This window comes from Erpetoichthys calabaricus, chromosome 4, assembly GCF_900747795.2.
Source record: "Erpetoichthys calabaricus chromosome 4, fErpCal1.3, whole genome shotgun sequence".
NCBI classification, from domain to species: Eukaryota; Metazoa; Chordata; class Cladistia; order Polypteriformes; family Polypteridae; genus Erpetoichthys; species Erpetoichthys calabaricus.
Window position 1 is genome coordinate 122,221,088 of NC_041397.2, and position 27,611 is coordinate 122,248,698.

Sequence of the window (27,611 nt, forward strand, 5' to 3'; positions counted from 1 at the left end):
TTGCAATGGCAAAATCTAGTGGAAAAAAGAAGAATTTCAGCGAATGTGAAGTAGTGGCAAGGAAAACCATACTACAGTTAGGTCCATAAATATTTGGACAGAGACAACTTTTTTCTAATTTTGGTTCTGTACATTACCACAATGCATTTTAAATGAAACAACTCAGGTGCAGTTGAAGTGCAGACTTTCAGCTTTAATTCAGTGGGGTGAACAAAACGATTGCATAAAAATGTGAGGCAACTAAAGCATTTTTTTAACACAATCCTTTCATTTACCATTTCATTATTTGTTGGCTTAAGCAGTGGTATAAGCAACAAAAGGAAATTGATGATACAGAGTGCCGGAGACACTTGAAAGTTCAAGTTCAGAAAGTCACAGAGCACCCAAAATAAAAAAGAAGTGATCAAATTTCCAGAGTCGATGTGAAAAGGCGAGTCAAATCTGACCCCTGTGCTGAGGACATGCCTCCAGGCAGTGATGGTGCTGCTGTGCCCAGCACAGCTTCGGGAAGCAGGCTGCACATACACCTCTGCCTCAGAAACCACCAGAGTACTATCTGGCTGTGTGCTGATGGACACTGTTCTGGAGTCACAAAATGCAACAGTGGATGCTGTAAGAGAAGTGGCCAATGAACTAAGGAATATAAGGTCTGTACTATGTGAGATTGACCACAAATTAAACTAATTGTTTAAAAATAAATTCAAACGAAGTGGCTGTCCAATTTGGCTGATCATTTGGTGGGTCAGGGTCAGGTTCATCATACCATATCTCTTCAGGTATGGACAAGCTACAATTGTGTGCCACATTATGCAGTATGCTAAATGCTAGCACAAAGCGACACACTTCCTGTAAACTACAGAGCAGTCCATTAATAGATTGGAAATGCTTTTGTGACAGACGACCGGCTATGGACTCCGGTCGTCACCCCCAGGCCGCTAGGAGGAGCCCTCCGGACAGCATATTTGTGCCCCGAGTTCCAGCAGGGCCTCATGGACTTTGTAGTGTTGTGACACAGCCCTGCTGGATACCTTGGGGGCCGCCAGGAGTCGCTGTAGGGGGGCTAGTGGGCTCTGGCATGCCCTATAACCCGGGAGTGCATCTCAGTCACGTGACTGGAAGAAGCGATGTGCTCCCGGGATGAAGAAAAGGACTGTTTGCCCTGACCCGGAAGGAAAACGGACTTGTGGGTTTGGCTTGGAGCCACTTCCAGGTCAGGGGCTATAAAAGGACTCTGGGTAAGCCCAGACACTGAGCTGAGCTGGGAGGTAGGGTGGCGACGTGTCTGGGCGAGGAGGTATTGGTTTAAAGAAGAGAGTATTGTAGTTAATGAGTGTGGAGTGGAGGGTGCTTTGTGCACAGTATTATAATAAAAAGAAGAATTATTATACATTCACCTGGTCATCAGAGTGGTACCTGAGGGTTCAAGAGGTGGACACAAGCTTCATCTGTTACACTTTCTACTTACATAAGCAAATTCATTCTCTGAAGGCGCCTTTATAGTGTAGTATCGGCACAGAGCACCACAATGGATTGATTCTCTGCTCTTTACATGGCTCTTTGAGGTGACTCAATATCCTTAAAAGGACTGCTTGCCTTTTGCCATAATAGTTGGAAAAAGCAGCTGCGACTATGCGGAGTTGCAATTTTTATAGGCTCTCCCGCTGTAGATGATGTAATGGCAGCCCATTCTTTTGGTGATTAATCTCTGATATAACTTGTCCAGTCCCATTAAAATAGTAATGTCCATGCAGTCGACCACTCTGATTACATTTGGAAAACCTGATGTTGCTGTTAATCAAGCTTTTATGTTTGCCAGTTCAACTACAGTGTAAGGAAATCTTATATATTTGGATGATAAGGGGATAATACCATCCCATACAGCTGGCATGATGCATCTCAGTGATGACTGTGAAAAGCCTGGGGCCTCATGTATAAACGGTGCATACGCACAGAAATGTTGCGTACGAAATTTTCCACACTCAAATCGCGATGTATAAAACCTAAACTTGGCGTAAAGCCACGCACTTTTCCACGGTACCTCATGCCCTGGCGTACGCAATTTCTCCGCTCGGTTTTGCAGACTGGCAGCACCCAGCATCAAAGCAGTGCTACTGTTCCTGTGTGGTCACCTTTTCTTTCTTAGACCCACAATCCTGACGCGGCTTTATAAATACACTGAAACTAACTGCATATTGTTTATTAGTGTAATGCATCTGATTGTAATTAACCTGCAGCAATATAATGGTCCAGGGAATAGTCATAGTATTCCAAATACCATAACTGCTTTAGCATTGTTACTCTCAATGCATCTTCTTCTTCTTTCAGCTGCTCCCGTTAAGGGTTGCCACAGCAGATCATCTTTTTCCATATTACTCTCACTGCACCACTCGGAGTATTTATATCACTGTATCTGAGTGGGGAATCACATCAGCAGCTGATCGGAAAGAGAGTTATCGGTATACAGCATGAAGCAGACGCTGCCTGAGCCACGGCAAAACGCTTCAGAGACTTCCCTGTATGGACTTCGCGGTTTAGAAAAAGTTTCATCCCAAGAACTATAAACGCACTCAATCAGTCCATCAAGTACTCCTTGTGGAACTGTTTGTACTTATAAGTACAATCACCTCACTGTAAACTTGCACTACAGTTATAATATTGCACAACCTGCACCACTTTATAAAGCGCGTATTTACATATGATGACGATATCATTTTTAAGATGAAATGCAGCAAAATATGTTGATTATATTATACAGATAAAACTTTAACTTCATTTAAATAATCTGTATTGTTAATAATTAAACATGTGAGGACACGGTGCCGCAGCACTAGCTAATTCATGGATTGTTCCTGCATTGCGTTGTATTCTTGCTCGTGCTGATGTGACACTGGAAGGATAGATGGATAGAATAATTAAACATGTACTACGAAGATATTTCAATGTTCCTTAAAAGTTTTGAAGAATCGGCGTTCTAAGCTTACAGATGGCTTCACGTCTATTACAGAGCTGATTGTGTGGCGATTGGGTATTTGGAGAAAGAAAAGTAAGGACAGGAATTGGAGGTTAGTACATTTGAAAGAGACAGTACTTCTGTAATAAATTATTTCATCGAAGGTCGCGTATAGCACAGCAAGCCTCTTGCGTGAGACATGAACAAGCACTGCGCCACCGTGTTCCCATGTTTAATAACATGCTTTCATTCCTATAATCATGAAAAAGATATCACGTATACATCTCAGTATTTTAATTTTTCAGAGAGCTGTAATATCACGAATGTAATGGATTATGTGTCCTGTCGGAGAAAAAGAAAGCCCGTTTAAGAAGCAGGTAGTGATTCACACACAGAGCACATAGAAGATCAAATACAGAACAAAGCATTTAATGTGCTACTTTAGTTACAATGGGATTTGAGAAACTAGTAAATTAAACGATTTTAAGATGAAGTTTATGATGTTCTGCTTTAATGGCAAAATAAACTACGTGATTAAAGTGGAAATTTCGAGATTAAAGTTGACATTTCGTGCTTTTTTCCCACTGTGTGCCTATTTTTTTGTCTGTACCCTAATAAGCTTTCATATGACACTCAGACGGTAGGCTACGACTTGCCTTTTCACGGAGACTTTGATATGTGATTTCTTTTTTATTTTGGGCACTGTGCGACTTTGTGAACTTGAGCCTTTGAGTTTCTCTGACACTCTGTCACTCGATCAACTTCCTTTTGTTGATTATACCACTGTTTACACCAACAAATAGTATGTTTTTCCTTTGCCTCCACTTGGTATTCGCTGAAATTCTTATATTTTCCCCCGTGCTTTTCCCATTGTCTTTTCACAGAAGGCTGAGATTAAGGGCTATTTATATTGATTTGCATATTCAAAGAGGCGTAATTCTGGGAGGAGTTGGGGCGGGACAGAAGGCGTGTGCACGTGTGTTACTTTTCACGCTGATCGGAATTTATGTAGCGGAAGAACGTGGAAGTTTGCGTACGTACAGATTCCTGCATCTGGATTTTTCTGTGCGTACGCACATTCCTGCTTTTGTGCTTACGCCATGTTATAGTGTGAGTTCTACGCACGGCGTTATGCATGAGGCCCCTGATCAGTCAACAAGTTCATGCTGAAATGCTACTGTGGCTAAAAACCCGAGGGTGGACAGAATTTGCAAAGGAGCAGGTAGAGCACAATTCCTCAAAGTCTGCCTTTGTAAAGCTGGCACCAGCACAAAGCTCCAAGAGTATAGCTCTTGGAAATCAAAATCAACTTAGAAGCTAGTCATCATCATTTATAAGTACATGCTCCCTTCTAATTCTTCCATTTGTGATGTCTTCTAACAATGCTAAAGCAGCTATGGTAGTTGGAATAGTTTGGCCATTCCGTGTACCGTTATATTGTTACAGAATGATTACAATAAAGTGATTCAAATTTATAAACGATATGCAGTTAAGTTTGGTGTACAGTAATCCCTCCTCCATCGCGGGGGTTGCGTTCCAGAGCCACCCGCGAAATAAGAAAATCCGCGAAGTAGAAACCATATGTTTATATGGTTATTTTTATATTGTCATGCTTGGGTCACAGATTTGCGCAGAAACACAGGAGGTTGTAGAGAGACAGGAACGTTATTCAAACACTGCAAACAAACTTTTGTCTCTTTTTCAAAAGTTTAAACTGTGCTCCATGACAAGACAGAGATGACAGTTCTGTCTCACAATTAAAAGAATGCAAACATATCTTCCTCTTCAAAGGAGTGTGCATCAGGAGCAGTGACTGTCATAAAGACAGAGAAAGCAAACAAATCAATAGGCTTTTAAGTATGCGAAGCACCGTGGCACAAAGCTGTTGAAGGCGGCAGCTCACACCCCCTCCGTCAGGAGCAGGGAGAGAGAGAGAGAGACAGAGACAGAGTTTGTTTTTCAGTCAAAAATCAATACGTGCCCTTCGAGCTTTTAAGTATGCGAAGCACTGTGCAGCATGTCGTTTCAGGAAGCAGCTGCACAAAAGATAGCAACGTGAAGATAATCTTTCAGCATTTTTAGACGAGGTATCATCTAGGTGTGCGAACAGCCCCCCTGCTCAATCCCCATACGTCAGGATCACAGATAGTCAGCGCAAGAGAGAGAGAAAAGTAAGCAATCTAGCTTCTCAGCCATCTGCCAATAGCGTCCCTTGTATGAAATCAACTGGGCAAACCAACTGAGGAAGCATGTACCAGAAATTAAAAGACCCATTGTCCACAGAAATCCGCGAACCAGCAAAAAATCTGCGATATATATTTAAATATGCTTACATATAAAATCCGCGATGGAGTGAAGCCGCGAAAGGCGAAGCGCGATATAGTGAGGGATCACTGTATTTGATTAATCCTGCATCATGGATCCTAATGTAAAAAAGGAAGGGACACCACACAGAAATAGTAACACTGCTTTGATGATGAGTGCCACCAGTTTGAAAAACCGAGCAGAAACTTACTTACGCATGGTGTGAGGCTGCCGTGAAAATGTGTGTGGCTTTATGCCAAGTTTAGTTTTTATACATCTTGAAGTATGCGTGGAAATGGGCGTACACAACATTTTTGTGCGAATGCACCATTTATACATGAGGCCTCTTATCTTTTTGTCTATCATATACAATATAACTCCTGATCAATATTATATCATTATATGAACATGCGCAAAATCCCAAAGGGAACCCTCCCCAACTCTTCTCCTCACTTTAATATATATGTAAGACTTTGTGTGACAACCACAGAGGGGGTTAATGCTAGGCATATACTGTGTGATTTTTAGAAATTGTGGTCAAGTGCTTAAACTATACAAGCATGTGTGGCCCAACTACCATGCCATGACGTGGGTGCTCAGACTACACTTGTGCATGGCGTTTTACCTATTGACATTTTATGAGTTAAATTTTGAGCAATTAGAATGGAGATGTGCTCCACAGCTTCTAATTAAATGTGTAAATATACCATATTTTTTACTCAACTACATAAAAGACAAAAAAGTAGAATTTAGCATTAGTATTTTTAGTCTAAATACTTTACCTTCCATGTGTTTCGGAAGCTGTGAAGACAGCAGCCAAGTGCCTGGATGATTGATGGACATGTTTGCTGTGGTGCTGGCTGCTGTGATGAGGCTCACTGTGGACACCTTGCGGCCATTCTGCCTTAACACTTGTCCATTAAAGTGAATTGAGAAAATCTCAGGCTCGGAGCTCATTCCTATCAAATGCAGGGCTACATTTCCATAGGCACAGATTTGTAATTCTGACAAAAAATACATTTAAAGGAATGTTAGCTGATATGGTGCAGCAATTAAATAAAACAGAGAAATAATGTGAATAAAGGCTAAAATAAATGTAAAAACTATGCTTGACTGAGTGTATTGTTAACAGTTTCTAGAAATTCTTTTTTACTCTAGAGTACTGCAGGACTACAATAGTTCTACATTTTGTGGGATTTCCATCTCAGCCCATTAAAGCTTGGCTCCTTATCACTGAATGACTTGTAAGATTAGCTTACGCTCACCAGCAGTGGAGTCATACTTCTTAGCTTTTAATGACGAATTTTTGCTTTAGTCAAAAAATATTTCTATCAATTTTGAAAAATTGGGGCACTTCGCTTCTTTGATTACTGTACGAATTGTCAAAATATGTTTGAAGAAAACTGCATAGTTTAATACTAGTAAAGCTCTTGGGATGGCCTGCCTAAAATAAATGTTTACATATGGACTAATGTCCTGATGAAGGATAATCCATCCTTTATACCCAATATTGCTGAGATAGGCTTGTGTTCTCCTCAACTCTATATTGGAGTAAGTGGATATGGAAAGGAGATTTATGAATAAATGCAAATTATGTCAGGTCAAAAATGTATTTATAAATGGCAAAACTATGAAATGATAATAATTTCTTAAGCACTTCCAGGTTACTGAACCAGAGGAGCTTAGTTACTGTGGCTATGGCAATTGGAATGTCGGTTCATTACATGTAGTTCAGCTTTATATAATGGTCTACTCTGTTCAGTTTCTTCTACGGGCAACTCCTTTAATCAGGAGACATACTGTACTTCTAGGCTGATTGGTGATTGAAGTGGTGAAATGTGCATAAGAGTGAGTGTGTCCTATGAAGGGCTGGCATTCCATCACTTGTTGTTACCAACATAAGGAAATGGCTGAAATGGATATTATTGCACCCCTATTTCAGGTAGCTAGTATGACCACACGGGGGTGCCAGAGATCCCTAAATCACAGACACAGTATACACCAGACATTATATGAATAAAATAAAAGGTATTTATTTACACCAAACACCTTTTCTCTAGTCACCTCTACAAAATAAACCACAATTATAAAACAAATGAATTCTTCCTCTTCTCCACCTCCTGCTGAGCGTTGCCCGCTGCCTTACTTGAATGCAGTCAGAGGCGGGAGTTTCCTTTTAAACCAGACCCAGGATCTGCTTCTGGTCTCTTGTCCAGGTTGTCCAGAGCATTGTGTGGAAGCCAGGGTAGTCTCCCCCTAACATCTCCTTCTGGTGGTCCCCAAAGACCCCTACAGGGCTGCATTTCCAGACTCCACCTCCCATGCTACCCTGATAGGGTTTAGGTTGGAGGAACACTGCCACCTGTCATGTGGGGGAATGATCTGCTCCCGGTGATTCCATTCACCTGTCCTTTCCATTATTGCCTCCTGGCTGGGCATGAACCCTTCCTTTACCCTTGCCAGGATGCCTGTCATTCCTCTCTGGCACTTACATTTGTAATTTCTGTTTTATTGGTAACAATTCAGTTTAGGTAATCTATTATTCACTTACTGTTATGTAACAAGACCTTAACAAACATTTCTTTGTGTCTTCACAATACTTACAAAGCCTCAGTGAATGGTTTATTCATCTCTGTTGTGTGACCTTCTAAGAAGACTTCACTTTGGAGTGGTCTGAGGTGGCTTAACTGAGAAACATTTCTCTTGATATTACATATTTAGTATAAGACCTGTCAATCTTTCATATTAATAAGTGTTTTTACCATCATGTTAATAGGTCACACTGCACAGAGATGAATAACTGATCTACTGATGTTTTATTAGTGTTATGAAGACTTTGTTGAGGTTTTGTTACTTAAGAGTGAACGAGTAATAGTTACATTTTTGCAGTTCTTTCCAACCTAAAAAGCAGCAATTCTCTTAAAACTGCTTTTAAATGCAATGAAGTCTAAAACTTTAAGGCAATGAAGAAACAAACACAAACAGCAAAATTATAGGATTATAAAAGTGATAGGTAAGATGAAAAATTGGACATATCTGAGCTCTTGATTGGATGGCAATGTTGATTTAAAACCATTAATTTGGGTTAAAAGGAGTGGGGGGGGGGGGGGGGGGTCAAAGGTAACAGGTACAGGAGACCTGTCACCTGCAAGGAATCACTTGGGGCTCTACCTTCCTGCATTTCAAACCCGCAGATGGAGAAGCTGGCCACAAGTACGAGGGGCCTCTGAATCATTAAGTGGTTACTGTCCATTTGCAGAAAAGGAAATTCATCAGCCCAACAGGTTCTTACATAGCAACCATCTCTCTCTGTTTCAGCCCCACTACGCTTACCCCTCACATTACACGGGTCCTATATCCAGAGCAAATCCAAGTCACAGCACCTTTTGTCCTTAATCAGGAATTCACTTACGGGAATGCCCACAATCAGCTACTTGTCTTCTCTGTGGTAGCAGCAGCAGTGAGACATGAAATAAGGAATCTTTGGATTACAAGGCGGCTCTCCCTTCCACTGTAACAGAGGCCCAAATCATGGAGAACTTTTCATGTGAATATGTGAAACGGGATCATGTCTTATCTTTTACCAGGGACAAGGTAGTCCTAGATGAGAAGTGAGGCTGTCATGGGTATATACTGCACATATTTGAATATAGTGATTAAAATGAGGGCAATTTCTTCACAGATATGTTATCTATCAGTATGCATTTAGACTGCAAGAAGAAACTTTAATGTGTAGTGATAAGCACATAGAAAAGTGGGATATCACATAAATGGAACACAAAGTGCTATCCCACCCAGGAAACAAAGCAGTGCCCTGCTGATGTAATAACACTCCAGTACACTCCGTTTCACTATGGTGTCAAAATCTTGATTTTATGATGAGTAAAGCCATTCCTTGTATGCATGCACACTTGACATAAATGTCATTCTGATTCTGATTCTTTTAAATTAAATAATAGATCCTTTGCTGAAAATAACACATATTATTATGCTTTCTCAAACAGACCAATAAACGTGAATAATTTTAGTGTTTCATTAAGTCTATTGTTAAAAGTATTCCATATATTTGTATTTATTAAGTACCTGGCAATGATCCATATTGAAAGCCATTGATCGTGTAGAAAAGTTTTTCTTCAGTACCTGCACCCTCGTGTGTGTTGAACCAACTTTTATTTTCATTAAAAATTCCAAAAAGAAGCACAAACTCTTCATCAAATTCTCTTTGCTTGCCTGTGAAATCCAATGTCCCTGAAATTAAAATAAAAGGGTATTTATAAGGAGACAGGGACTCTGAAAGGAGCTGGTTTTTAAAGGGTTTTTGCTTCTACTTCATTTGCTTATAGCAGTGGCCTGATGCTGCTGTGGTAGGTCCAGCCAGGCCTCTTCCAACTCTCTACTGAAAAATTAGCTTTGGAAAATGGAGTCCTGGATGTCCACATACATCTTAATCTAAGTATTACTAGTATTATGGCATTAAACCTTTGCTTCATTGCCATAGGAATGGTGTGAAAGACAAAAATGCTTTTGACACACCTCATGAAGAGCTAGAAAAATGTTTAATAGGATGTTTACAACTGATAAACCCCTAATTTGACTGTATGAGTTTGAATACGTTCTGGCTGTTCCTCAATAAGGGTAACAAGAAACACATTTCTTACATTATTCCACAAAACCTGTGCTCTGACCTCCAAACATCACGAGAAAAGACTATTTATCTACTAGGATTAATAAAATATATACAATCAAATCATCAAAAAATTTTACATTTTGCAGAACATTTTGGGATTACAGAAGGGTTATTTAAAGGGAGTGTTATAGCTAAGCTTCTTGAAAATGCTAATTTTAATCCATTTTTGTTTCAAATACTCTGTTCCCATACTGTAATTATCAAATCTAAGTATCCATTCTTTCAAAACAGGGCAGCAGACTTTATTGGATTGACAATGCAGACATGCTACACATAAATAAATCACAGCACTAGCTCTGGCCTTACTGGAAACAGGAAAAGAAAGGAGGATGATGGCAAAACTAGAGGCCAGTGCTGGCTAATGCTGTTCATGTCCTCAAATGCATTTTGTTTATCCAGGAGCCCCTTTAGCTACAGGCTCATCCCACCAGGTGTACCCAGAGGCGCTACTGGCGTGCATTTTTGTTCAAAGCCATCATACTGTATAATGCCTTCTTCTACTGTGACCATTTTTATTCTAGCCAGTTATACTGGAATACTGAAATAGAGTAATAGCTCTTTAAATCTTATTTAATTAATTAATGTAATATGGTATGTCTTGTATAGTTCTTGTTGCTGCATTTAATGTAAGAATTTGCAATTTGTTTTTTTACTGTTTTGCACTAGGAATTTTACTTCTATATTGCTGCATCCACATTGATTCCATTCTGGAAACATTGCAGTATTTATCTATCTATGATTAGACATTATCTATCTATCTATCTATCTATCTATCTATCTATCTATCTATCTATCTATCTATCTATCTATCTATCTATCTATCTATCTATCTATCTATCTATCTATCTATCTATCTATCTATCTATCTATCTATCTATCTATCTATCTATGATTAGACATTCTTTATCAGCTCTTAGGGCACCCATGCCCTAACTACACGTCTAGAGATTTATTAAAGCATAGACGCAAGATTTTGTGCTCTTTTTTGAAGATAATGTGTTCCTTAATTAAAGCATTATCTATTTTAGATTTTAGTCCTCTCTTCCAGAACTCTGTGTGCAAAATAAAGAAAACTGAACTTCATAAACAAGGAAAGAAATAGATGGGCTACCTGGTTTGCAAATTAATAAAGCTCCAATCAATCCAGAATTGAAGTCTTTCACTGTGTCCATATGTGAGTAGTATGTGTAGGTGAGGCATGATGGATCTTCTTTCGTAGGTCCAATATCTTCTGTGATTTCCCAGATATACTCATGTTCTCCTCCTGGAGGGACAGCATCATCCTTTTTCTCAAACGATGATGTGTTGTCAAAATACAAGGACCCTAAAACAGCAAAGTGTATAGTAAAAAAGAAAAACATTTTTTAATGAAAAAGTCATCTATATGTATCTTCAGTAGGAGAGACATGTGTGTGCAGTCTAATGAGCAATGCTAATGGATCCTTCGAGTACTCCTATGATCCCCCACATCCCACATGTACGCACTAGCATGAGTAAAGGTGGATTTGTGCACTAGAATGCCCTGCGATGAAAGGGTTTGTTGTCTGCCTTGTATACAAGTCAGGTGGGATAGACTCCTACTCTGTGTGACTCCATGTGACCGCATTACAGTGAAGGTGAATTTGAAAAATGCATGGATGGAAGCTTTTAGAAAGGCACATCCTGGAGACATTTAGAAACATTTCAAAAATTGCCCTTTTATTTTTCAGTATGCTGTAATTTTTACTTTAAATGTCATTTTTTTATGGTTCCATTCATTTTTTCATTTATTCATACAAGTGTGTTACTGCCACATTGTGCAGTGACATCACATTAATTATGTTGTCATTCCCCCTTTAGGGACTGCTTCTGATGGGCTCTTTGAGTAATATACACAATGTGGCAACTGTTGAACACTGGTAAGTGTAAAGCACTCATTGCTTATCATTATAATACAGACTATAGCAGAATAAAAACCAGAAAACTAATCTTTACTTGAAAATCCACTTTTCCTGCACACAGCTTCATTAAGTAAATTTTAATCATTGTGTTGTGAGCAGAACCATACACTATTCATTTATTTGTAATTTTCCTTTTTTGTTAAATTGTAACTGGAGTCCATGTTTGCTGTTCTTATCTTGTGTACAGGAGATAGGCAGTGGAGCAATGAGTCTGCAGTGCAAAAGTCACAGATTTGTATGACAGCAGTTGTTTTAAAACATTGAAGAGACGCAAACTGTTCTAGACATACACTTTTAGACTGAGTCAGATCCATTAAATTTCTTTTCTCTCATTGTTACATTTTTGATCCTTCCATTTTAATCCCTTTTTATGGTTACGAGAATCAATAGCAGTAAAGTTTTGCTTACAAACCCATAGCCACACCCCAGCCACATCATGGAAATGCTTGAGAAACAAAAGCAAGCATTACATGAGGAAAAAAATTAATCAACGATGTGAATAAATAAAAAAGTTTAGCTTGAAAGCCTCTTTAGTTATAGCCCCTGATTATATAATGATTGCTTCAATCTTTTACTACATTTTTTTTAATCATGTACTTTCCTGTCTGTGTATCCCATGAAGCCACATTAGTGATAAACCTACATGCAAGAACAGCTACAATGGATTGAGTCATAAATTCAAACAAATTAAAGATGAAGAAAATGAAAATATTCCTCAGAGTTAATTGTCATCTGTGTTAGCTGAAATGGAAAACATCAGTTCTGATATGAGTGAGCACCATATTGTTGATGACAAACTTGACGTTAATGGAAATTTTACCAGAAATCAGAATGTGAAGTCATGAAAAGCAAATGAAAAGTCCACTCCAGTCCAAGCTAGAAAATGATGGACACTATACGAAAAGTAGAATCCTTCTAACATAAAATGTTCAGTGATGAATATTTCCTATTAATTTTTAAAGAAATGTATATGTGATTTTAATATTAATTTCTGCATTTAAGTATGCAATAAAGCCATACTCTAGATAAAGTACTGTTAAAATCCAAACCTCTCCACCACAACCATATTGAATTAAAAAGGTCTGGTGTAGCCACACTTAAACCATATCAGAGAAAATATTTTAGCACTGCTCCTGTTATGAGGGTATCCCAAAAGTATTGTGGTAGAAATAAAATATATTAAGAAAGAAACTTATATTTTACTAGGAAAAGTCTGGTAAACCTTTTTGATTCAGTACATTAGGTAGAAGAAAAGCTGTTCGTTGCACCATTTAATTGCTCCTCAGCAAACGCCTTAGGGGAGTATCTTCCACAGTAGTCTGTTGCAAAATGGTCAGAATTATCAGAGAAACGAGGAATAGAGGTTTGTTTTATAAACTATTGAATTTATATACAGTGACAATCAATTCATACATTTTACTCTTATTGGTTTGTTGGTTTAAATCCAAATGACTGATATAAAAAAGTCAATTTTTATTATATTCCAGTTCTTCTTATAACCTTTGGGTTGAGCCACCACCCTTGAAATTTCTGTGTATGTGACAACTGTCCATTCTGGTGGTTTACAGGACATCTGCTGATTTCTTGGTCATCTCTTAGTCACCTTTCAGTAAACGTTGTGTATTACATCTTTGTCTTTGTTGTTCACTTGAACATTATCTGATTTCCTGATCTGCCTGAACTGGTTTCTGACATTTATTAACCCTTTATGCTGATAAATCATTTACTCAATCCTCACACCTACACCTGTAATAATTCAACAGAGGAGCAGTGCAATTATTTTATTGAATATTTCATCGCTAAAGTGGACATCATCCGCGCCTCATTGTCTGCTTCCAGCCCTCCATCGCTGGATGCTTCTACATCAAAGCCAATGGGCTGCCTTTCCCAGTTCCTCTGTACCACAGTTAAAGAAGTTGAGGGCATCATACAGAGGATGAGGCCTTCAACGTGTTCATTGGACCCTTTTCCTACTCCTGTGGTAAAAGCTAATGTATCAGATATACAGTAAGCCCTCTTATTACTGATATCATTAATCACTCTCTCCAGAGCGGCTTAGTCCCACTGGCCTTGAAAACCGAACAAATTAGACCTCATTTAAAAAAATCCTCTTTGGATCCTGAAGTGATAGCAAACTATCGTCCGATCTCCAACCTTCCATTTTTGTCTAAGGTTTGGGAAAAGGTTGTTTTGGTTCAGCTTCAGGATCACCTCAAAAAATTCAATCTGTTTGAAAAATTTCAATCTGGTTTCCGAACTTCTCACAGTACAGAGACAGCCCTGGTCAGAGTCACCAATGACCTCCTGATGGCTGCTGACCAGGCCTCTCCATCACTCCTTATCCTCCTGGACCTCACAGCTGCATTTGATATGGTAGATCATAATATTCTCCTTCATCATCTTCACTATACAATTGGACTTCCTGGCATTGGTTTGGAGTGGTTCGAGTCCTAACTTACAGATAGGGCTGACTATGTGTCCATCACCTTTGTAAAATTGCATTCCTTCATCTCCGAAACATAGCCAAACTCCGTCCCTACCTCTCTCTCTGTGATGCTGAAAAGCTGGTTCATGCCTTTGTCTCATCCAGACTGGACTATTGTAATGCTCTCCTCATCGGGATACCCAACAAGAGCCTTCAAAAGCTACAACAAATTCAAAATAGTGCTGCAAGAATCCTGATGAGGGTGCAGAAATATGAACACATTTTACAAATCCTTCGATCACTTCATTGGCTCCCTATCCATCTCCGTATTGAATACAAACTCTGTTTACTCACCAGTGTATCTATGGAAATGCTCCACAATATCTTAAGGAACTCCTTATACTACAATCCACTACAAGAAACCTCCATTTTGCAAATACCTACCACCTTTGCTCCCCTGTGACCAAACTTCATACAATGGGTGACCGAGCCTTTGCAGCTGCTGCTCCACAGCTCTGGAATGCCCTACCAGTGATCCTGAGAATACAGCAGATTGTGGGCTGTTTTAAAAAACAGCTAAAGACTTTTCTATTTAGGAATGCTTATTAACAAGAATGCTATAATTATTGTTGTTTTATCTCTGTTTTTATCTTGCTTTCCCTTTGTTTAAACTTTTTATGTTGCACTTTGAGATTTACTGTTAATGTAAAGTGCCCTATAAATAAAATGCATTATTATTATTATTATTACTATTATTATTATTATTATTATTATTATTATTATTATTATTATGCTGTTTCTTTAAGTTAAATGCTATATTTTAATATGGAAAGCATATCAAGACACTTTATCCTACATGACTATGTGAACCCTAAGTCTAATTTTTCTTCCACGATATTTGGCACAATCAACAAACTGATTTGTAATTTATTATATAATTATACATTTGCATATTTTGGCCTTTGGCAAAACTTAGCTGGAAAAATGAAACACCTAATGAGATTTTGCTCAACAAAAGTGACTGTATGATAGTAAATATTCATAGGCTGCTACAGTATTTAACATAATTGAGTTGGACTCCAAATACACAATACTTCTGTACTCTATGTAACCTAGAACCCTATAGGCCATTTATAATTTTTCTATTTATTGTGTAGTTGAGGACAGCCATACATTACCTAGGACTCTCAAATCTTATGCAATAAATTGTCCTTTCTGGCTCCTATGAATCACTGGGTGGTAACCGCGACCAAACTGTAGCTGAGAATAGATTTGTGCGTGTATGTCTAATGTCACAAACTTTAGAACAATATAGAAGAGAACAGGCCATACAGCCTAACAAAGCTCGCCAATTCTATCTGCTTAATTCTTTTAAAATAACATCAAGGCCAGTTTTGAAGGTCTCTAAAGTTCTTCTGACTCCAACGCTGCTTGGTAATGCATTCCAAGTGGCTGTGGTTCTCTGAGTAAAGAAAAACTTCCTAATGTTTATGTGAAATTTACCCCTAAATAAGATTCCAACTGTGTCCCCTTATTCTTGAACTCATTTTAAGGTAACCATCTTGATCCTTCTCCTACCCTGGGCAAAACCCCAGGCCCTTACACACACACACACGCACACACACACGCACACACACGCACACACACGCAATCCTGTCATCGAATAAACACACAGTGAAACAAAGTGAAATAATTAGCTAATTAGCTGAGGTAAATAATTTTGTACCTCGTGTCAAACATTGTCACCATGCATTTGAAGTTCAATTCTTAAATTAATTATCCACACCGAATGCATTTACATGTGCCTTAGTAACCCCATGATTCACAGAGGCCTGCTTTCTAAAATGACATCTAAACACTTGTTCCGATGTGACCTAAACCAAAGCTGAATTAAAAAGCGTGGCTCTAACATCACCCAGCTTGGATAATAACATCCACTGCATGGTAGTTACTGTTGGAACTTAACCCTTTCAGCCGTGGATTTTCTGTTTTTATGGGAAAAATTATTTTGTCAGATATTCTACCCTTGGGGTGTCTAGGAAGCTCAAAAATGATCACTATTATTATGCAATAGCTGCCATCTTCTTGAGGAAATAAAATTGAAAGTAGAGCTACTTACTATGTGGTGCGCAGAAGCATCCATTTTCACTTCGTGTTTTGTGGAATATATGCCACCAGGTGGCACCCAAAGCAACTGCCACCTCTCTCTAGTCTGCACTAATACTAGCATGACCGGTTCCAATGGCCGCAAACATACCTGAGCTTTACAAAAATGGCTGCATATATGTACTAGTAATAAGATGTCATGCCCGAAAGGATGAACTGTGGTCAATATTAAGAAACCATCTAAAACTCTGAAGATCCATCCATTTTCCAACCCACTATATCCTAATTACAGGGTCATGGGGGTCTGCCAGAGCCAATCCCAGCCAACACAGGGCGCAAGGTAGGAAACAATCCCAGGCAGGGCGCCAACCCACCACAGGACACACCAACCTACACACCAAGCACACACTAGGGCCAATTTAGAATCGCCAATCCACCTAACCTGCATGTCTTTAGATTGTGGGAGGAAACCCATGCAGACACGGGAAGAACATGCAAACTCCACACAGGGAGGACCCGGGAAGCGAACCCAGGTCTCCTTACTGTGAGGCAGCAGCGCCACCACTGCGCCATCGTGCCGCCCCATCTCTGAAGATCTTCCAACCTTTTCCCACCTCATGATTTATGCTGGAGATTTTAATAGTAATCACTCTCACAGGAGATACGCTTTGAATAATGAATATAGTGTCAAGGTCACAGAATGAGTAGAAGCAAAAACTAACTACCTGATTTTGTGACGCGAAAAATCTACACACAGTATCTTTAGATCCACCAGATATTTTGTTTTTTGTGAAAATAATAGTGACTCTTCATCATCTATTTTCTATTTCCCTATGATGAACTTTCTACTAAACAATGATTGTCTTTTGAAGCTGACATATCCTAATCTTCACACCAACAAAAACATCACACTGCTTTGATTCACGTTACACTGTCTTGCAACTTGGCTTTTTCTCTGGACAAACCAGAGCCTCTGTGAACATTGTCACCTCTCTGGATGCCTTAGAGACTATACCTGACAATCAGTAGTTGAAATGCTTGCAGATTTGCTGTCAATTAAAAAGTCTTTTGGAACAAAGTAAATATGATTTTACCTTCAGATTGTTTGCCATAAGCAATCCCATGAGAGTGTAAGCTGTAATAGCGATCTGCCATATTTCTGAAGGTCACCTTTATGACATCACCAACTTCGCCCCGCAGTGTTGGTCCAAGCAAACCTTAAAAAAGATCAGATATTGAAGTGCTAAATAAAAGGTGAATTAATACAAACGAAATTCAGAAATGCAATAAACTTTAAAAAAAACAATTTCTTGTATTGACAAATGACTTCAAACTAGAATACTTCTCAACCTTTACTTCAGAATGCCCCTCTGAACATTTACATTAGAACAATGCATAAGTGGAGTTAAATAACCTGCTTAAGGTGCTATTATTTAGAGATTAGAGATTAGGGTTTTCTATTGTCACATACACTGCATAGTGAAATTCTTGAGCCACAGTTGTGGTGATGTATAAATAAATACAGTAAGTAATAACAGTAGCACAAGACAAATGAATAACTAAATGCAGTAAGAGTTTAAAAAATGTAACATGCAGTACAATTGCACCTACACCAGCAGGTGGGTAAATTGCACATTTCACAGTAGCATCAGATTAGTGAGCATTTAGTGACCCTATTGCCTGTGGGAAGAAGTTGTTCCTGAAGTGAGTGGAGTGGGTGATGAGGCTCTGGTAGTTCTTTTGTGAAATCAGATGTGAAAACAAGGAATGAACTTAATGGCTGTCATCAGGACTGGCACCACCATTTGGAGAATTAGGCATTCATCCTCGGCGCAGAACATAAGGGGGGGAAACTTATCCACATGGGTTAGCTATTGAACAGTCAGTTGGCGCACTGATAACCTTAGCCTAGGGCACAAAATAACCTAGCACCAGTACTGGCTGTCATCAGAGATGATGGATTTACTGTAGCTTTTCCTCTGCATCCATCCCTGCATGTAGGCCCTCCAACCTACAGGGAAAAACATAGGGGTTGGTGGCAGAATTGGCACTCCAGCCACCATAAAAAACCTCACACTGTTCCATTCCATCTGAACTAGTGTGGTGCTGAGGTGTCACCCGTTGCATGGCTGCACTCGGGTCCTAATCTGGATCCTGAGTTGGTTTGCCATGTGGTGGATGCGGCAATGTTCCTAACCTCTCTCTCTCTCTCTCTCTCCTCAGGCATCTGGTTGAGGAAATAGTAGGAAGCTGTGGAATGACAGCTCCAATGATTTTAGAAGCTGCGTGGACAATCCTTAGGAGGAGTTTGCAATCCTGGCAAGTCAGTCTACCAAACTGCACGGTGATACATCTAGTCAGAATACCTTCATTAGTGCAGTGGTTCCAACCCCAAAGCTCTTTTGACTGCTCAGGAAAGACAGCCTTTGCTGAGCCTTTTTGAATATACTTACAGTATGGTGTTGACTGACCATGAAAGGAAGTCAGTGATCTGACCACCCAGGAACCTGAAACTGCTAACTGTATGGATAGGGGAGCCATTGATGTGGATTGGAGTGTGGCTGCCTTCGTTCTTTCTGATGTTATCAATGTTCTCCTGAGTTTTGTTAACATTCAGGGAGAGGTTGTTGTTATGGCACCATGCAGTCAGGTCTTTAACAATGCAATATAGGTACTGATGAAACTCTAAGCTTTGCTCTTGTAAAGGCATCTCTTCATCCACTGAATGATAGCTCAGGTCCATTACGTTCAATCCAGTTCACTTCACTCATACTAAGGATAATTCTATTTAAGAGCCCAATGCTCCAAACAGTAATTACAATGGCTGAAAAAACCAGTAACATAAACACAAACATAATATTCGCAAACCAAATGAATCCAGTATAGGGTCATGAGGGGCCACAGCCTATACCCGTAGCACTGGTCGTACAGTAGGAGATAGTCTTGGACAGTGAGGCAGACCAGTATTTTGCCCATTCATAGACATATACACACACTCGCAATGTTCCAATTTAGATTCATCAATTAACCTAACTGTGAAAAAAAGAGAAAAGTCTATACAGACACAAGAAGAATGTGAAGACTATACACAGACTAAACATGACGTTTCAAATGAGGATGCAGAATCTATTAGGCAAAAGCACTAATTTCTGTTCCCCTGTGCCACTACAACAGAAAACAAATGGTTGAAGAAATAAACAGAAAGAAGAAGTGATGATCATGTGAATGAATTTCTATCATTCTTATTTAAGCTACAAAATTAACTGAAAAGGAAACAGATGTTAAACATTTCTTGCACAACAGGGTGATAACACTTTTTTGAAAATTACTGTTCATCATGCTCCACATATTATGCAGAAAATATAGTCAGCAATTGATACATTACTGTCATTAATGCATACATCCACATTTTATGCCAAACTTTGGCTGGATTATATATGTTGTGGTGGACAGCTGGGTCTCTTGCCCAGTTGGGATGCCTGGAGGATGAAAGGACCAGGAGAGAGACAGTACCTGCCCTGGGGCACAAGAGGTGGTTTTCATGGGGGCCACGGGCTGGGAGCTTAGAAGCTCAAACCTGTTGGGGCCCATGGCTACTGCCAGGGGGCACCTAGAAGATTCTGGAGCCCTGGACTGCAGCACTTCTGACACACCAGGAAGTGCTGCAGGAAGAGCATCAGGGAGCACCTGGAGCACATCCGGTTGCACTATAAAAGAGGCTGCCTCACTCCATTCTGAGTGCCAGATTCGGGAGGTGGAGGAGATAGAGCTTGTGTGGAAGAGTGAAGGCAGTAATAACAGAAGAAGAAAGAAAGAAAGAAAGAAAGAAAGAAAGAAAGAAAGAAAGAAAGAAAGAAAGAAAGAAAGAAAGAAAGAAAGAAAGAAAGAAAGAAAGAAAGAAAGAAAGAAAGAAAGAAAGAAAGAAAGAAAGAAAGAAAGAAAGAAAGAAAGAAAGAAAGAAAGAAAGATCTGAGCCATAACTGAGGGTATTGTGTGCAAAAGGAAAATAAAAGGCATGTGTGTGTGCCTGGGGCTGATTTTCCACAATGTATAAATAGGTAGAGCTAAGAATATGTAACAGTACGTGAGTTGTAAGACAAGCTTCCTTTGAAATATTGACATCCATAAAGATACAAGAAAATAAGATTACAGCTGAAGATGTAAAAATTTCCACAAGTTCTTATTAAAGTGGGAAGAAGGTGTGTATATGGAGTTGCCTCATTTATTGTTAACATGTTGACAATTCTATTTAATTTAAAGGTTATAAAATGGAAGATACTAGACATTCTTGTTGATTCTTGTTGCTTATGGCAGCAGACTCTGGACAAACCAGCATATTAATTCTGTTAGACCTCAGTGCAGCATTTGACACTGTCAGACATGACATCCTACTGTCCAGAATGGAGAACATGCTGGGTATCTCTGGCACTGCCCTCCAGTGGTTCAAGTCCTATCTGACTGATAGGCAAGAGTTTATTAGTCTTGGCAAGAGCAGATCCAGCTCAGCGCCAGTCACACAATCTTCTTTATTTATTTATCTGGTTTGTACAATGCTATATACTGTATACTCTGCCGTTCTTTATTATATTCTGTAAGTGCCTTGAGCATGGGAAAGGCGCTACATAAATAAAATGTATTATTATTATTATTATTATTATTATTATATCTGTTGTGCCTTAAACATCTTTGGAAACATCATTGGAAGTCATCAAGCCACCCAGTCTGGGGACCTTTCCTAAACCAAGCCACCTGACCACAGGCAGAGATCAGAGTGGAAATTCTGCGGCTGACTAGAAATTTATTCACATTCCTGTCACTATTGAAACACCTGTTGTGATAATGATATGCTCCAAGTCTCTAAAACTGCTTAAATCAGCAATAAAAGCTAAGGTAAGTAATAGTTTTTGAGCATTTTGTGTCTGCTGTGCATTTTGTTGATGAGGTAGTAGTATTCTAGAGATTTAGAAAATAGTTTTCCCAGAGCATGTGGTCCTGTAAAACACACTCCATTATGCACACAGAAATGAGTTTTCAAACAGTTAACCATTTTCTATCATTTTAAAGTTGGTCATGAAGTTCGCCCATGTGGCATTAATGATAGGTAAAAGAATTTCACTGTGTGCAGTCACTGCGTCAACAGGTGGATTCCTAGACAACAGTTTGCTTAGAGTCATTCGCACGGTGGAAAAATGGTTGAAGACTCAACCAGAGAATTTGTTCTCATATTAGTAAAAAAATGCAATAATGTTGTGGAGAATTAAGTTGAAAATGTATATTAATTTGCCTTCTTAAAATACATTATATAATATACATTTTGAAATAAGTCCAATGTTAATTTAAGATAATACTCTAGGAATAGCCTGCAGTGGGTTGGCACCCTGCCCGGGATTGGTTCCTGCCTTGTGCCCTGTGTTGGCTGGGATTGGCTCCAGCAGACCCCCGTGACCCTGTGTTCGGATTCAGCGGGTTAGAAAATGGATGGATGGATGGATGGAAAATGGATGGATGGATGGATAGGAATAGCCTGCAAAAAGATGACCCTTTAATGTTCTTATTTATAAGCTTTCCCTGGTCCCCAGTGCACTGTAGTTAAAATCTGCTTTCTGTCTTGCATATAGTGGCATAGGAGATATTCAAAAACTGTTTGCAAAAATGATATTCACGGTTTTGGTATCTGGCTCATGAAACTCAGAAAGGCTTCAAAACATTACGCATAGCTGGCGCTGAAACTCCAAATAACTTCATAATCAAAAAAGGCCTGGCCAATTACTTACTACAAAATAGAGAGTTTAACCATGGAAACCCCTGGCAGAAAGAACAAAAATAGAGTTTCTTAATAATTGAAAAGTTTACTAACAAAGGGTTTTAACAAAAAGAGTAAAATTTGGCAACTCAAAGAAAAACAAACCTTAAACAATAGTAAAGAGTCCAAAAGAAACATTTTCAAAACCCTAAAATCTAAACTACGATACAAGCAAGAGCATCTCAACCCTTATATAGGTCAAGGATAGTTCCTACAACAGAAGGGTGAAGGCTCCCCTTAGGTTTAACATATAAAAGACAAGGTACATAACAAACCAAACTGAAATACAGTAACCTGCAATTTGAAAAAAAATGCATTGAAGGAAAAATACCAAATAGAAGAATTCAACTAAAACATTACCACTGAACAAAATCCAAAATTAGTCAACAAAGAATAGTGAAATAAACAAAGAACATAAAAATTTGACAAACAAGAGGAGACTATTTAGTCCATCAAAATAATTTGCTAAGGTGACACATGAACACGCAGTGTGGTAGAGTGGCTAAGGAATTCGCCAGGCTAATACAGTGGAGCACTTTAAAAAACTACTGAAAACACATTACTTTAACATGGCCTTCTCATAACTTCACTGTAATTTAATCCTGACACCCTGTATATCCAATTCATTATAATAACTATTCATTCAAAATTTGTACTAACCCCTACTCTCTCTTCTGTTTCCTTTCCCGGTGTCCTATTGGTGGTGGCTTGTGCCACCACCATCTACCCAAAGCACCATGATGTTCCAACAATGATGGATGGATTAAAAGCCAGAAGTCTGTATAACCATCAGCATCAAGTGACTCCGTGAGAACCCTAACTACAAAGAGGACTATTTCATTTATGTTAGGTAGAATGCCCAAAGGGGACTGGGCGGTCTCGTGGCCTGGAACCCCTACAGATTTTATTTTTTTCTCCAGCTTTCTGGAGTTTTTTTTTTGTTTTTTCTGTCCACCCTGGCCATCGGACCTTACTCCTTATTATGTTAACTAAGGTTGTCTTATTTTAATTTCTTTTTTGTCTTTTATTCTTTTTTTCTTCATTATGTAAAGCACTTTGAGCTACTTTTTGTATGAAAATGTGCTATATAAATAAATGTTGTTGTTGTTGTTGTAAGGCTTTGGACCTCTGAGGCTGCAGGTTCGAATCTTGCTACTGACATTGTGTGACCATGAGCAAGTTCCCAGTTGGAAAACCAAAAGAACAACAACAACATTTATTTATATAGCACATTTTCATACAAAACGTAGCTCAAAGTGCTTTACATAATGAAGAAAAGAAAAATAAAAGACAAATTTAAAATAAGACAGCATTAGTTAACATAGAAAGGAGTAAGGTCCGATGGCCAGGGTGGACAGAAAAAACAAAAAAAAAAACTCCAGATGGCTGGAGAAAAAAAATAAAATCTGTAGGGGTTCCAGGCCATGAGACCGCCCAGTCCCCCAGAAATGTAACCAATTTTATCATAAATATTGTTGAGTCACTTTGGATGAAGGTGTCAGCCAACATAAATAAATGAAATTTGAACATCTCAAATTGGAGGATCTGATAATTGGAAGAACAACATCCTTCTTTAATGTCCTTATGGGAAAAGACAAAGAAAGGTCTCAGTCATTTCTCATAAAACTGCCAGAACAGTGGACAGCCGATCCAATTCTCCGCAAATTTTGTGAACAGTCCGCACGTATGACGGGCAGCGAACAACACAGCAGAAAGAGGAATATGTCTCATTAAAAAGTACAATAACACACTGACCAACAAAGAGAAAAAGAAACAGCTTATTTGTCAATCAGTCACAAACCATTGCAAGAATTCACCAAAGAAACTGCTAATGCCAATTCAGGATCACTACTCTAGATGTAATAGTTTATTCCTGCAACACTGGGCACAAACAGCCCTTGACAAGACACCAGCCCATGGCAGAACTTACTTCTGCAAACACACACACTGGGACAGGGTCACCAATTAACCTATCCATTATACAGTATCTCTGTGGTTGTGGGAGAAATAAACTCCACACATTGACAACTACCAGACCTTGGATCTGAAAATGGAATACTGGATCATTGAGGCAGCACTGCTACTCAGTGTGCCAGTATCAACACACAAGTGAACGCAAAAAAAATTAAAATAAAAACTGAAAGGGATGGCCGTCAACCTTACCCAGCTGGAATGCCCATTAGATGGAAGGACCAGGGGAGAGAAAGAGAGAGTGTACTGGGTATTATCTCCACCAGAGCGCTAGATTGCAGCCCCCTAGGGCAGCATGGGACATGGAGTTCTTCAATTCAGCCCTGTTGGGTTCCATGGGTGCCACCAGGGGGTGCTGCAGGGACTGGGGAGCCCTATTTTATTGGGTTTCCGTCTCACCTAGAAGTGCTTTTGACCACATGTGTGAAAGACCAGAAGTACTGCCAGGTGGAAGATTAAAGGAGCTGCTTGCCTCAGGCGGACGAGCCAGAGTCAGGAGGATGGTGGACAACACTTCTGAGGAGGAGCTGAGGTGGCAGTGGCCAAGAGGGAAAGAAGGCAAAGAGTGTGCTTTATTGTGCTTATTGTATATACTGTACTTGTGTCTATGGTGGTGGGAAACACTTGATACAAAGAGTTTCCCACATGGCAAAATTCTTTGTGCGTTGACCTTGTGTCTATGCCTGTTTGTTTTGGGTGTTTGGGGAGCTGGAGGGCAGTTGCAGTTAACCTATAAGTAGCAGTACATAGCATACGTTCATTATTTACAGATTCTTCAACTAAGACCTTACATAACCGGGAAGAACTTGGATGTTGCAGGAAGCATGTAGGTCTTTCAGAAATGACTACTAAAGGATTCTTCACGCTGGGACACCCACAGTGTAAGATACCTCACACTCACACCTATATAAATTGATGAGAGGGTTGAGAAGCAAATGTGGTTTTTATACTAAAAAATGTAAATATATATATATATATATATATATATATATATATACTATATATATAGTATATATATATATATATATATATATATATATATATATATATATATATATATTTCAGTTACCATATTAATCAATATTGTCATGTATACTTAAAGGTCATAAGCAATATAGTGTAACTGAATGAATGAGATTATGTATAGAAGCAGCCAAAATGAGAATTTGCCAAAGATTGTGATAGGATTCCTTGAGACAGGATAAGAAGCTATCAAGAACTGCAATACACTGAAAACATCCATTGGATTTCTTTCATTAGATATATTGCTCTTCAGTTACATTTTGATGTTTGTAACTTCTCTCCTAACAGTGGATAGGACTTCACAGAAGGTTACGTCTGTATGTTTGCTCTGATCATTAAACCTCTATTGGTGATTAGCCAGTGTTCGTTTTAGCATTTTGGTTATTCTGCTGCTTGAAATTTTTTGCATAAAATTATCTTGTTCTTTAGCAAGTATTCATTTGAGTTTGCACAGCTATTACAACATCTACAATCTTATTTCCAGTTTTTCTTTAAACAATATTTCCTAATTACTCAGATGGAGGTTTTTTGAAATCTGCACTTTGTAAAATGTGTAAATCTCTTTCAATATTAAGTGTGTTCGGAGTTATTTACAGGTTACGCCAGGATATCAAATGAATTGGGCGGCCCATTTTTTGGCACTTTAGTACACGTAAAAATCAGTCACTGATTATATCAGAATAACACATTCCAAATTTGAATCGTCTAGGTTATTTTAGTACAAATGTCCTTCACGAAGATTTTGCTTATGTCACATTTGAAGTAGAATGGCTTTTAAATTCTCTGTTGTGCAACTTTATGGTCTTATTTTATCTTTCTTCCTTTTATTTTTAATGTTCACCTTAAATTGTTTTCCCTTCATAGCTTTCTGCAGTGTTTACACTTCTTCTGCAATGTCATGTCATTGTCTAGCCAGACCAGACTCACAAGAGGAAGGGGTTGGAGCCTATCCCAGGTAGCATTGGTTACAAGACAGGAACAAAGCCTGTCCATCACAGGGCGAACACACACACACACACACACACACACACGGGACAATTTAGCACAGCAAGTTCACCTAACCTGTATGCATTTGGACAGTGGGAGGAAACCCACACAGACTCAGAGAGAACATGCAAACTCCCTGCAGGGATGACCCTGAACTTGAACCTGGGTCTCCTTAAAGCAAGGCAGCAGTGCTACCACCGTGCCAGCCCTCTGCTGCGCATAAAAAATAAAAAAATGAGCTTATTTCTAAATATTCCTATTGTTAATTCTACCCAGCCTAACATAACGTTTCCAGTAATTGCGATGGTGTAAAAGTTTAATAACTTACTCTAATGCATTGGAATATTTTTTACATATATTTGAAATTCAGAACATCTAGGTTATTCTTAATTTCACTTTATAGCATTAGTACGGGTATTTGAGCAAGTAAGTGGCATATTCATTTACAATGTCTTGAAAAAATATCAGTTATAATAATTTTTTTTTTATCTTATCTCAGATTAGATCAATTTCAACCATAAGCTATAAATCACTTACGCACAACGAAAAACAAAAATCAGATTAATGAAACTACAACCACTTTGTAACTGCAAGTTTAAATTACTGTTGATATGACATATTATGTTATAAAGTCCCACAATTCTTGGATAAATTCCATCTGTGTGGGAGTCACTAGGTTAAAATGAATGCTGAAGGATAAACACTCTCTCTGTCTGTGATGTTTTAACAGACGTGGCAGACTTTCAAATGAATGTTCCAAATGAAGACAAAACAGTCGGCTAAACAAACAGAGATCTTGTAGTACAGAAGAAGAAGGAAGGATATACGCCATTTCAAAGGCTATCCAGTGTGCAGAAATGGAATAATGAGAAAAACTTCACACATCTATCATCTGGCTGTTCACCTATATGTAGTTTCTAGAACACTTTTTTAGGGAAACTAAACTTTAAAACTCTGAATGAGTTTCAGAAATCATTGGCAGCAATTTAACATCACTTTTATGGTCCACCAGTCTTTAAAGCCTTTATGGTAAAAAGACAAAAAAGAGCTCTATTTTTTATCAAGGTAGAAGTAGAAACAAAGGGATTGAAGAAAGCAGACTGGGAAATGGATCAGAGAAAAAATCAAAGCCTTTAAACCTTTTTTAAAGAAGGAAAAATCTGTCATCTAAAACCAAGATGTTAACAAATACTCATAGTGAGAAAACACACAAAAGACCAAAATGAAATCACAAACTCACACCACAAAATCTCAGACAAACAGGAAGTGCATGATGCCGACCTTTATGGTGACATCTTTTGCAACTTTTGGCCATTAAACTGTGCTAGTTGGGCCTGTTGGGTTAGTGACCAATACACAAATCTCCCAAAAATGGCAGTGCCTACAAGAAAACAAAACACCATGCCAATACAAGA

The 27,611-nt window shown here is 38.8% G+C and overlaps 1 protein-coding gene across 1 annotated transcript in view; it reads right to left on the reverse strand.

The window, feature by feature from the left end:
- f5 (coagulation factor V) overlaps positions 1–27,611 on the reverse strand; it is a 114,378-nt gene that overhangs the window by 67,032 nt on the left and 19,735 nt on the right. The window contains exons 3-6 of the mRNA XM_028799742.2: positions 17,507–17,629; positions 11,053–11,265; positions 9,338–9,502; positions 6,037–6,258 (exon numbers count right to left, since the gene is read on the reverse strand). Of these exons, the coding sequence (XP_028655575.1) occupies positions 6,037–6,258; positions 9,338–9,502; positions 11,053–11,265; positions 17,507–17,629 (723 nt within the window). The remainder of the gene's footprint in view (positions 1–6,036; positions 6,259–9,337; positions 9,503–11,052; positions 11,266–17,506; positions 17,630–27,611) is intronic.